The 12,863-nt window shown below is 34.3% G+C and overlaps 1 protein-coding gene across 1 annotated transcript in view; it reads right to left on the reverse strand.

Moving 5' to 3' along the window:
• FAT4 (FAT atypical cadherin 4) overlaps positions 1-12,863 on the reverse strand; it is a 203,075-nt gene that overhangs the window by 80,792 nt on the left and 109,420 nt on the right. Inside the window, exons 5-6 of the mRNA XM_049885365.1 lie at positions 9,511-10,433; positions 8,635-8,809 (exon numbers count right to left, since the gene is read on the reverse strand). Coding sequence (XP_049741322.1) covers positions 8,635-8,809; positions 9,511-10,433 — 1,098 coding nt within the window. The remainder of the gene's footprint in view (positions 1-8,634; positions 8,810-9,510; positions 10,434-12,863) is intronic.

Raw genomic sequence — 12,863 nt, forward strand, 5'->3', positions numbered from 1 at the left:
GCTGCTTGTTGGGAGAAAGGACTATGGGGAGAACTTTAAGACAGTTAGGAAGCTATCAAATCAGCCCTGGTTTCATCTATGATGGTATTAGTGGAGATGAAGAAAAGCACATTTCTGGACATTTTATGAGACAGAATCCAGAACTTGGTGATGGACTTGTCAAATGTAGGGTACTGGAGAAGAGGAATAAAGAACAATACTAAGTTTTGCCTCCAGCAATTTTGAACCTGGGCAACAAACAATTTAACAGGGTGGGGAGGTGAGGAGAAATTAAAAAGTTTAACTTTGACTTTACTATACTTGAGCTGTCTAGTAAATATATTGACTGATATCAAGAGCTAAAATAAACCATTCTCTTAGGTATGCCTGCCAATAAACTTTTCATGTAGGTATCAGTAGTTCCATTCTACAGATATGAACAGTGGATGTCTACACAACTTGTCAAAGGGCATGCAGCTAGGAAATGGAAAAGAAAAATCTGAACCTAGGTCTAATTATAAAGCCTATGTGCTTTCACATTATTATATACTTCCATTCCATTAATGCATTATCTAATTTATTTATATTGGTCTGATTTCCCTGGTAACCCCTTGCCATTTTACTACATTAAAAATTCATTATTTTACTTCTGCAGATATGAGAAAATGATAAGGGAAAATCTTGTAAAGAAACGAGGCTACTTGGGAATAGAACACTTAATTATATGAAGGACACTAACTGCTTTAGTGAACGCTCCCCTCTTAGAAGGAAATTACACACAGTGCTGGACTCACTGGAAACTTCAGCCTCCTAGGAGTTTCTCTCTGGCACAAGATATGTTTATATCTTTTTCACAAAACTACAATGAAGAAGTGACAATATACATATTAAGGAAGCTGTATTTTTCAGCACATCCATAAGTAACATTCATGTTTATCTCTCATCACAATGCAACCAACTGTATAATGATACTCAAAGCCACATCTGAAATTTTTAATTAAAACTTACTATGAAAATTACATATCCTCAAGTATTTAAAATAAATATATCTCAGTTTTATCATGATCTTGAGAATTCACTGAGAAAGAGTTTGACAGTTAACTTCTTTAAAAATGACCCTGGGGGTGCTGACTGGTAGAGGACTTGGTTTAGTGTGATTTGAATTCTCCCTGTGGATGGAATTTTTAATTCTTATGGAATCCAGATTATCTGGGACTAAAGAGGCTGAGATGATCTACACTAAACTCTCGTCCTGAGGTAATCTTTGAACCTTAAACTTTGATCCAAAATAGGTCTCCTGAAAGCCATCTTTAAGTCAAACAGTAGTTTGGTAAAGAATGTTTGCCTTGGCCATTGTGTTCTTTTAAAGCATCATCTGTGTGCAATCAGTTTCAATAACAGCAATTCCAAAGGTCAGACTAGAAGTTATGTTTTAAGGTCAACCAGTAATAATTTGAAATGTTCTTCAAAAAACTGCTGTATGGAACCCTACATGTCTAAAAGTTATTCTTTAAAGACGATTCTGGTCCTTGTTCCAGGGCAATAAATACTCAGTGATAATCTGGGGCATAAAAATTCATGAAGGATCTTTCTTCTTTGGAACATTTTTGACTCTCTAGTCAGAAATGTTGCTCTAATTTAAAAATCATATATTAAATACACTTCAATCAATTTTATTATTGGCTTAATTTTTTTTTATTTTAACATGCCCAAGGATCCAGAATATACCTGGCTCATAAGAAATGTTCAATGAAAGAATAAACAAATGAATGATTGGGACTGCAAAAGGTAAAAGAGAAGTCAACAACTATTAAAAAATACATAGAAAATATATCAATAAATTTCTTTTTATATTCTTTAATTTGTGTAATTTTATTTTATAAAATTTATTACATACCATTAACATTCATAATTGCTCTATCCATATTATTAAAATGAAATAATTTCCACTTTTGGTAAAGAAAGGCCAAATTTCTTTGTGAACTGATAAAAATTTTTGTGGCTAAAGTAAGATATCTGTACATAAGGGTCACTGCAAAATATGTTTAAACTCTATTGAATATGTAAATGTTCATTTCTGCTGGAAAAAAAAAAAAACTTTGCACTATTTGGTGGTCAGCTATCTTAAATTCTGGACCAAATTTTTAAAACATCAAAAGAACAACATCATAGTTTACAGCAACAGCTAATCCATATGAGCAAATCAGGATTACTGTTCAGAAATATTCACTTACTCATGTTCCTTGCTTTGAATCCACTGTGGGTGACTTTCTTTTTTTGTTTCTTCCTGACTCTTGCTTTTGTGCTCAGTTATACAACTTGCTTTGGTCAGAGAAATGTTAGTAGGTATGATGCAATTAAAAGCTTTAAATGTGATTTCCCTGTTGGCCATGCTGTCTTGCATCCTGTATTATTGCCATGGAAAAAGTATCCCCTGGGTAGCTGCTGCCTTCGTAGCCTGACCCCAAAATAAATAGTCATGGAACAGATATGTCTGACCCACAACCACAAGCACCGCCTAGTCTGATCTGCTGCTTAACACAGCTCCTGCCAGTTGACCAGCCGGGATCAGCCTAGCCCAACTCCAAGTCAACCTAGAGAGACATAAGCAAGAATAAATGGTTTCTCTTTCAAGCTTTTGAGTTTGGAGTACTGTTTCTTTGCTCTTTGTTTTATTTTGTTTTTAAATTCACCAATAGCTGACTGACAAACCATATTGTACAAAGGTGCTTCATTTATATTTTAAAGGGTTACCATTAGCAAGAATCAATATTTAAATGTAGCAACCTAAAAAGTGGAAACTTATCTGAAGCAGAATGTATGTATTGTTATAATACCATATTTTGTGTTTTATAACAAACATTGAAATTCCTTACGTGCCAAGGACATGCAAAAAAACAGGAAGGCAGAGGTAAGAAGGATAAAATCACATAAATCTAAAGATTAGACAGACCGTAATCAGTAATATTCCCATGAACAGAAAATTAATTCAGTGCTTGGCACCGAGTAAGTCCTAAAGATATTTGCAGTAACAATGACATTATGCTTATGGGAATCACATTTTTCATAAAGTGCTTAACCATACCAAACCCATTGCTGTCAAGTGGATTCCGGCTCATAGTGACCCTATTGTTGTTGTTAGGTGCTGTCCAGTTGGTTCCAACTCACAGCGACCCTATTACCACAGAACAAAACACTGCCTGGTCCCGCATCATGCTCACAATTATTATTATGCTTGAGCCCATTGTTGCAGCCACTTTGTCAATCCATCTCATTGAGGGTCTTCCTTTTTTCCATTGACCCTGTACTTTACCAAGCATGTTGTCCTTCTCCAGGGACTGATCCTTCCTGACAACATGTCCAAAGTATGTAAGACACAGTCTAGCCATCCTTGCTTCTAAGGAGCATTCTGGTTGTACTTCTTCCAAGACAGATTTGTTTGTTCTTTTGGTAGTTCATAGCATATTCAATATTCTTCGTCAGCACCACAATTTGAAGGGATCTATTCTTCTTCGGTCTTCCTCATTCATTGTCCAGCTTTCACATGCATATGATGCAATTGAAAATACCATGGCTTGGATCAGGCGTACCTTAGTCTTCAAGGTGACATCTTTGCTTTTCAATACTTTAAAGAGGTCCTTTGCAGCAGATTCGCCCAATGCAATGTGTCTTTTGGTTTCTTGACTGCTGCTTCCATGGGTATTGACTGTGGTTCCAAGTGAAATGAAATACTTGGCAACTTCAATTTTTCTCCATTACTGTATATATAGATGATGCATTTATCTATATTTTTATTTATTGCATGTTAATTCTTATTCTAATTTTTAAGCTATTGGGATAAAGAAGAATTACAGACCCTCAAATTTTTGCCAAAACCCAACAATTTTCCCATGCATAACCCAGAAATTTACTAGATATACAAATGGTAAAAGAATGATAATAAGTTAAACATAATAGTCAACACAGTTTTCAATCATTTTGTCTTTATGGTTCACATTTTAAAAAGAATAGATTTCTAGCTGTGTCATAAGACTAAGTATCAACATACCATAAAAAACGAACCCATTGACGTCGAGTCAATGGCTACTGATGGCAACCCTATAGGACAGGGTAGAACTGCCCCATAGAGTTTCCAAGGAGTGCCTGGTGGATTCAAACTGCCAACCTCCTGGTTAGCAGACATAACTCTTAACCACTACACCACGAGGGCTTCCAAATATCAACGCAGAAGAGATAAATAAATAAATAAAATAGAAAAAATAAAAAATACATAACAAAGGCAGAAAATCTACATTTTCAAATAATATTCAGACAAAATATCTTGAATTGAGCTGTAGTCTGTTTACTAATTTAATCCTACAGGAAAGAAATGATGTAGAATTTTACCAGCTCCATTTTTTTTTTTTTTTTTTAGTAATGTAACAGCCCCACACACATGTGGTACCCTTGGACTGTAGCTCATTTTAAACAGCAGACAGGAGTAGTTAGAGTTTCCAGATGTGCTACTCTATTGCCATGCAGTCAATAAATAAAAACTTGATAAGAGCTGGAATGTTAATATTTTCTCCAAAAAATATTCAAGGATTTAGAGATTTGCAATGATAAAAAACTGCCACTTCAATTCCTGTGGCTAGAGTTGACTCATCTTGGTGCTGACATCAAGTAAAAGTTTACAAAGGACAAAGGAAAAGTAATTTATGACCTAAAGGATAAAACTGTCAGGCATTTTTCTTGTTTAGAAAACTTTGATATTTCCCTGGTTCTTAGAAAGCCACAAATTTGAAAATAACATGGCATCTAGGATCTAAAAGCTTCCATATTTTTTCTGAATTTTTTTTGTGTCATCTGCCAATCTGACTTTTAAACCAACAGTGAGTATGTATTTTAAGTCTTACATCAGAGGTCTCACGCCTAGAAAACAGGGTTAGCCTGCAGATGCTGAAATCTGATATCTAAAATTCTCACATTCTCCAGACAAAGTGGCCGTTCATGTACCAAAAGTATGCAAGAGAATTGAACACAGAATTGGAATCACATGTAAGTTTTAGTGACTTTAAGATCACCTCGTCCAAGTTCTGATTGCTTTCTACATCATGTGTAGTTAATGATCTTCGCACATCTATCTAATTGAATACGTCTATGTCAGGGATCTCAGAAATACCAGTCCATTTCATAGCAAACGGAAATAATAACTCTTACAAAAAGCTACACTGTGGGGCAAAATTTAATGAATTCTTTAATCTCCAGGACAGCCAAGATATTGTGACCTGAGCCACGGGTGTCACCGAAACTCCGTGAGGATACATCCTGCTCCTTGTCAGTACCACAGATCAATGTTTAGCAGAATCTTCGCACATGATCTTCACAGTCTTCATTTAATGGCAACAGTCCTTCATACACACTAGAGTTATACTTCTATATTTGTCCATATATTAAGAATTCTAAGTCCCTGATTTTCCTCAAGACCACGGCGTGGGGAACTCATTCAGTTTGGTTGCCCTGGACCCAGGACTTGCTTCTTGAGCAGACTTCAGACTTAGACCAATGCATTGATTGAACGGCTTCTTTGTGAATATTCCTCCTAACTTCCTGACTCACCCATATCTACCAGAAGGAAATAATTTCACTGTATCATTTCAAGATTTTTCTTTCCCCAACCCCCCGCCCTTAATAAATATTCTTTTTGACAGAGAACCAATGCTAAAACTGGTGGCTACATTTGCTGGCTTGCCAACAAAATTCTTCTTAACCATAATTTGACTGAACTTTAGTTTTTAAAATCTATGGTCTTTTAGATGGTTAAATACTTGTTATGCAATACATTCTTTGGAAGAATTTAAAAAGAAATATCTGATACACAAAAGAAATTCCTAATATAACAATCTATAAATGAGACTCAACATGAACTACAATTTTTTAAATGATTTTTTAAAAATATAATACATACTGTTTCAATAAGAATACTTACAAAGTGAAAGAAAAATTACAATAATTTCTAATGATTATAAAATGTTTGAAGTGCATGAATCACTATTATTATTAAAATTATTCTATACACTGCACAACAACCATGGGGTTTAGTAGCCTAACACATATTGAATCAATTAATCCTTATTAAAAAAAAAACTACTTTGAAATTATTCTTATCTTCTTTTACTGAGGAAGATACTGAGGTTTAAGTTCCCTGAAACAGATAGAAAATGATGACAGAGACAGTACTCAAATTGAGATCAGTTCAAATTCAAAACTTTTATTATTATATTATACTAATTCTTGGATATGCTTTGTAAATGAAATAACTTTGAAAATGAATATTTTTCGTAGTTTACCTAAACACTTAAAACCAAAATGCAACCTGAACTCTGAAGTTAGATGCTCCAGACTCTGGATCTCTATTCTGCTACTTCTTTGTTGTATTAAAAAAAAAAAAACAAATCAAGCCCATGCCATCAAGTTGATTCTGACTCACAGCACAACACTGATGACCTCCATAATGAAACATGTTCCAGAATAACTTGGTTTGAGTGGTTACCATACTCCATTCTGTCCTGCATCATTCAGGATTATACAGTTTGCATATAATGTAACATGGTCATTCACACATATTAAAAAATATGCTGGGGACGTTGTTTTCTTTCATAAAAGAATAGACTCAGATATCTCCAAAGGAAAAGACAAATTAAAAATATAGGGAACTTCAATTAATAATCAGTGACACTATCATTTAAAACCATTTAAACAATATTTAAATACATAAATTTATTTTAACTCGTAGTATCAAAATCTACTCCTACTTGAGTAATGGTGCCATAAGAAATATACTGTATACTCTAAAATTGATCATGTATAACCAAAATATTAATATACGACTCAAAAACATTTCAACAGTTTTAAAGAAAGCCCATTTGAAAGCTCAGAAATGTTCTTCTGTATAAGTAATTACACATCTACATTGAGATTAACATACATATACATGTATATCCATGTATATATAAGTATATACACATAGCCAAAACCAAACCCATTGCCATCGAATCAGTTCTGCATCACAGTGACCCTACAGGCTATGTGTATATACTTATATATACATGGATATACATATATATGTGTGTTAATCTCAATGTAGATGTGTAATTACTGCTCTAGCAGAACTACCCCATATGGTTTTCAAGGCTATAAGTTTTTACGAAAGCTGACCACCACATCTTTCTCCCAAGGAGTGGCTGGTGGGTTCAGACCACCTGCTTTTTGGTTAGCAGCCGAGCACTTAGCCACTGAGCCACCAGGTGCCATTGAGTCAGTTCTGACTCATAGTGACCCTATGCACAACAGAATGAAACATACAAATATATATGTTAATTTTATATATTTATATATAATTCAAAACCAAACCATGAAACCTCTTGTTATTGAGCCTATTCCAACTCATAGCAACAGAGTAGAACTGCCCCATAGCCTATCCAAGCATATAATCTTTATGGAAGCTGACTGCCGCCACATCTATCTCATGCAGAGCAGTTGGTAGGTTCGAATCGCCAACCATTAGCTTAGCAGCGCTTAACCACTGTGCCATCAGGGCTCCTGTGTGTGTGTGTGTGTGTATATATATATACATATGTGTGTGTGTGTGTGTGTGTGTGTAGCCCTAGTGGCACAGTGGTTAAGAACTTGGCTGCTAACGAAAAGGTCAGCAGTTTGAATCCCCAATCATTTGATGTTCCAACAAACCTGCTTTGGCTTAAATAATTTCAACAAATATTTTTAACTATGCCATTATGTCAATATTATTAAATTTTTTAATACTTAAAAACTGAGTTGTGACATTTATTTTTATACATAAATGTTACAAAAGAACAATGTCCTATAATTCATAAAATCTTTATGAAAATCAGTGAGTCATTTATTCATTCATACATTTTTCAGAAAGCACTTAAGCAACACTTACTGTAATCAAGACAAAAATTCCTTAATAAATTTTTAATTCTTTCAAGTTGCAGCCAGAATTATTCAGTGTTTACGAATAGTCAATATATACAAAATAAAATAGTGGTAAATGATAATATTAGCTGATTTCAATAAATGTTATTCTATGCTACTTTCTGTGTAATTTTATGCACTAGCTCTTTCCAACCAACACTGAAAGGTAATGTATTCCGCTTTTCATTACTTCCATGGTAGTTCAGTACACAGCTTACTTAATGAAAACCTTGGGCCTCACTGATTTTTTTTTAGGAGTTCTGTGGGGCTTCATTAAATGGCTTCTCTAGGTAGTTGTAATTTTGGAGAATCTAGAGGATTTATCTTCATGACCAGTTAGAAACATTCTGGGTGTTTTCAAAGATCAAGTGCTTTAAAGGCCTCCCGGCTCAGGTGATAGAGTATTATGTCTCACCCAGTAGCACACAGGCAGTCTACAGGGCAAAGGCTCACTCTGGGTTTCAGGAATAGAGCTTTGCCTGTGATAGGTTTAAATCCTTACCATTAACACAGAAATTTCATTAAGTGATAGACATATTATAAATTACATAGATATACTCAAGAGAGTTCCACGCATTAGCAAATTTCAAAAAATGTTTAATAGTAGACAAAAATATTTTCCCTTATTCATATTACAAAGAAACTATTCATAACTGAACAAGTTTATAACTGATTTACCTGAATCTGTAGCTGTGACTGTCAAGACAAAATGCTCCTTCGTTTCCCGGTCCAGACTCTGTGTTACTCTAAGTTCTCCACTGGCTGAGAGGGTAAAAGCATTGTCTTCATTACCACCGAATAGAACATACGAGATTTGGCTGTTAGAACCTTGATCATCATCTCTTGCCAACACCTACAGGAGACAATAACACATACAACGGATGTGGATAAAACTAACATAATGCAAATCATGACGTAAAATATAACCCTTAAAAAATACTGAGGCAAAGCTATTTGTACTAAGATTGAAAGATTTCAAAGACATATTTTTAAGTTTTCAGGTAAAGGAAAAATGGTGCAGAATAGCATGTTCTGCACAAGTGTGTTTGTGTAAAAATATGCATAAACTATTTGCATAGAATTTTTAGAAGGCTTTGCAAAAATTTTAACAGCAGTTTCGTTGAGGTCATGAAATTTGTAAAGAGGGAAGGAAGAATGATGTTTGTGGCTAATTTTTCAAATTTCTATTTCTTATTATGTGCAGTTATTAATCTTACAACAAAAATCTTCATGTGGAAATTGATGAAATATTATGTTTGTTGTATATATATTGCTCTAATAAAAAATAAAACAGAACAAATGCATAAATATGTGCACTAATAAACACAGGCCTGATTGAAAATACAGTATTTTAATCTACAAGGAAATCATTAGATTCTTGGGTATAATCTGCATAAACTTTCTCTTTTCAAGACTTTCTACAGCTGAAATTGAGCAGTTATGGATGAGGATGAGGATGAGGATGGAGAAAGCGTGAACATGGGGAGAGAAGGGTGCTTTTCAAGTAGATGAATTTTAGTGAAAACAAGATTTGTTTTACTTCAATATACTGACCTGAAGAATTGTACTAGGCAGTGTTCCTAAATTCTCAGGAACATTTACAGAATATGGAGAAAGTTCAAATACTGGAACAAAATCATTAATATCCAGTAGAACAATGCTGACAGTGGAGGTATCAGTTCTTGGGGTACTGCCCCGATCTGTTGCCTGAACAGTTAAGAAGTAAGTAGGAGTCTTCTCTCTATCCAAAGGCTTAGCCACAGTGATGGTGCCTGTGACAGAGTCGATCCGAAATTCCTGATTTACATTCCCACCAACAATGCCATAGCGAACCTGTCCATTTGTACCTTCATCGCCGTCTGCTGCATATACTTGTATTATATCTGTCCCAGTAAGAGTGTTTTCGTTAATCTCCACTTTATACAAAGCCTGTGCAAAGATGGGGTTGTTGTCATTGATGTCAAGTACCATAACTACAACTTCTGTAGACGAGGAGAGAGATGGTTGACCTTTGTCCGTAGCCACCACCATTAGGGTATAATTAGAAACGTCTTCTCTATCCAGTTCTCCAGTGAGCCTCACTTCACCATCAATGGTCCCAATACTAAACTTGTTTCCCAAAGGGTTCAGCAGGGTGTACTCAATATAGCTGTTTGGACCACTGTCTGGATCAGTTGCTTGAGCTTTGAAAACAACAGTATCAATTGGAGTGTTTTCCGGAATGTATGTCAATTTCGGGGAAAGGAATGTTGGTGGGTTATCATTTACATCCAACAAAATAATGGAGACTTGAGCTGTGCTTGTGTATCTGGAGGCTGGAAGTTGTGGCAGGTCATACACTTGAACAACCAGGTTGTAGAAGGACTGACTTTCCCGATCCAAAGCTTTTAGGACTTTCAGTACACCATTCTGGTCAACTGTAAACTGCCCAAGGCTATCACCAGAAGCAATGCTATAAGCCAATTGGGAGTTGATACCTGAAATTGAAGCGAAAACTTTAATTTTCTAAAATGTTTGCTGATTGCAGTCTAGATTGTAACAAACATCCTGGCATGTAATTCTGCCTGTTTCATATATGACGGCCCAAACACACATTATGGATGATGTAGCTACACTTTTTTGTTGTTGTTTGTTTGTTTAGTAAATAATACTTACACACATCTCTTTTCTTGGTAACTTTTGATCTGAAAATATGTTTACAATCTGGTGAACCAATGATCCATTTTCTGGTTGCTATTTATTATGGTGTGGAAATGTTAAATCACAAAACTAAAGAGGAGAAAAATATTCCAAAGGGCGGATATTTTTCTATCCATTTCCTTGTTTCTATCACATAATTCCTGAGGGTCCAACACTAAATAGGCCACACTCTATACCATTAGTCAAACATTTATAACTCCAGTAATTTATTGAGCCTGACACCAATTTTCTTAGAAGGGTAATAAAATTTTCTGATGTAGGGCATTAGTCATGGATGCTTTAAGTCTACTTTTACATTTCTTGTCAGAACTAATAAATACTTTTTAATTCCTATTAAGCATCTGGCCAAGGAATGGCCTTTGAGAAAAGATTTCTCTCTCAGATTTTATTATACATAAAACACTATATATGTATATGTACATAGATCCACACATATATATAGTTATATAATATATACTTACATTTCATATATAAAACATTATATATGTATAATGCATTCGGGTTTTTTGTCTCAAGGCAAACTTATTGGTAAAGTTAGAAATAAAATGCTCCAAATATAAATGCTCATGGTATTATTAGGTTTTATTTTAATATTATATTTTATCTTATTTTTCCCTAGGAATCTGTGTAACGTTTTAATTTTTAACAATTAAACTTAAGTCATTCTTTCAAAAAATGATTGTAGTCTCTTACAGATGATATAGAGAATGAGTCAACGTATTGTGTGAGCAACTAATTTAAACGTGAATAGTCAACAATCAGTGAAAATAGATCTGATTCACTGACCTAGAATCGTACTTTCCTCACTGCCCATAATGCCATGTGCATTTTTATATTTTATTCTAAGGATGTTGGGGCCGCTATAGGATATTATGCTAAAAAGGATACCATTCATCTACATAATCATTCCTTAGTAAATATTTTTTATATCTGGAAATAGTAAAATTGTATTAAGTAACCTGAATTGCTCCCAAAATTTTCAAATCTTGAGTTCCTGAATTCCACCCACCAGGTATGATGCCCACTTTTTGCAGAATTTGATTATACATTTTCTCTTTTTTTCCCCTCAAAAAATACTCATTCTCAGAATTTTGTGAATACATGAATTAGATTTGCTTTCTCTTGAAGTTCATTAAGTTCTCAAAAGTTGTGGATTTTACCTTTACAGTCTATTTAAGACTATTCACAAGTGAACAAAGAAGAAGTTGTAAATTCAGAATAATTACGGTTTGAGAATTAGGTAGAATGTGGATAAATAAAGCTAATGGAGGGCACAGGTCAGCTCACCAGCAGGAGAGAAAATAACTTTAAGATCTGGCTAAAAGAAGGTCAACAGCCCACTTCAGCACCTTGTCTTAAAATCCCACAAGCTTGATGGGATAAAAAGTTCCATCAAGGGGTGCAAATAAAATGATACATACATATATCTTAAATAAAATTACTTTCTAAAGAAAGTTTTTGGATTTTAATGGCAAAGTCTATCAGTAAATATTGAATTTATATTCTTTTGAGGCCCATAAGGCCCAAATTTAGACATGATTATTATTGAGAAGAAAAGTTATGAAAACATCTGAATAAAAGTAAAGCCAAAATGCCAATGAGCAGAGATATAATATTTGGTTCTGTGAAAGTACATAAAATCTTTAATGCCTTAGCTCAAGAGACACTAGAAATATTGAAAAAAAAATGGCACATGGCCATCAAATGATGGTGTAGCCTTTTTCCATAAATCAGCTGGAGTGTGGGCAATTAAACCAGGGACCTGAACACTCTTAGTCTACCCTGTATGCTACTTCCTTGAGTCAACAATTAAATAGCAGAGGCAAAAAGAGAACATGATACCAAGATTTTATAGCCTTGCTCTAAAGAGCAGAACAGCCTCTTTTTAAAAGAAAAAAAGGTTGGTGAGATGTGTAGGTGGGGAGGTAATAAATATTTCACTTTACCTAAAATTATGGAAAAAGAGAAATTTTATTTTTAGCTGCAAAGCTATAATGACAAATATGTTAGGTAATCACATTAAAAATGAACTAAAGATATATATCATTATCTTTGAGAGAATAAGCATAAAAATACAGCATTTTTTTTTTTTTTTTTGTATAAAGTTGTACAATATCATCTAAGAAACAGCTCTCATCTCAGGAATTGAAAGCTAATTGCTACAATTATGGACCATGGAAGCAATTTACATTTACTAAACTGTAAAG

Source organism: Elephas maximus, chromosome 5, assembly GCF_024166365.1.
Source record: "Elephas maximus indicus isolate mEleMax1 chromosome 5, mEleMax1 primary haplotype, whole genome shotgun sequence".
Classification (NCBI taxonomy): domain Eukaryota; kingdom Metazoa; phylum Chordata; class Mammalia; order Proboscidea; family Elephantidae; genus Elephas; species Elephas maximus.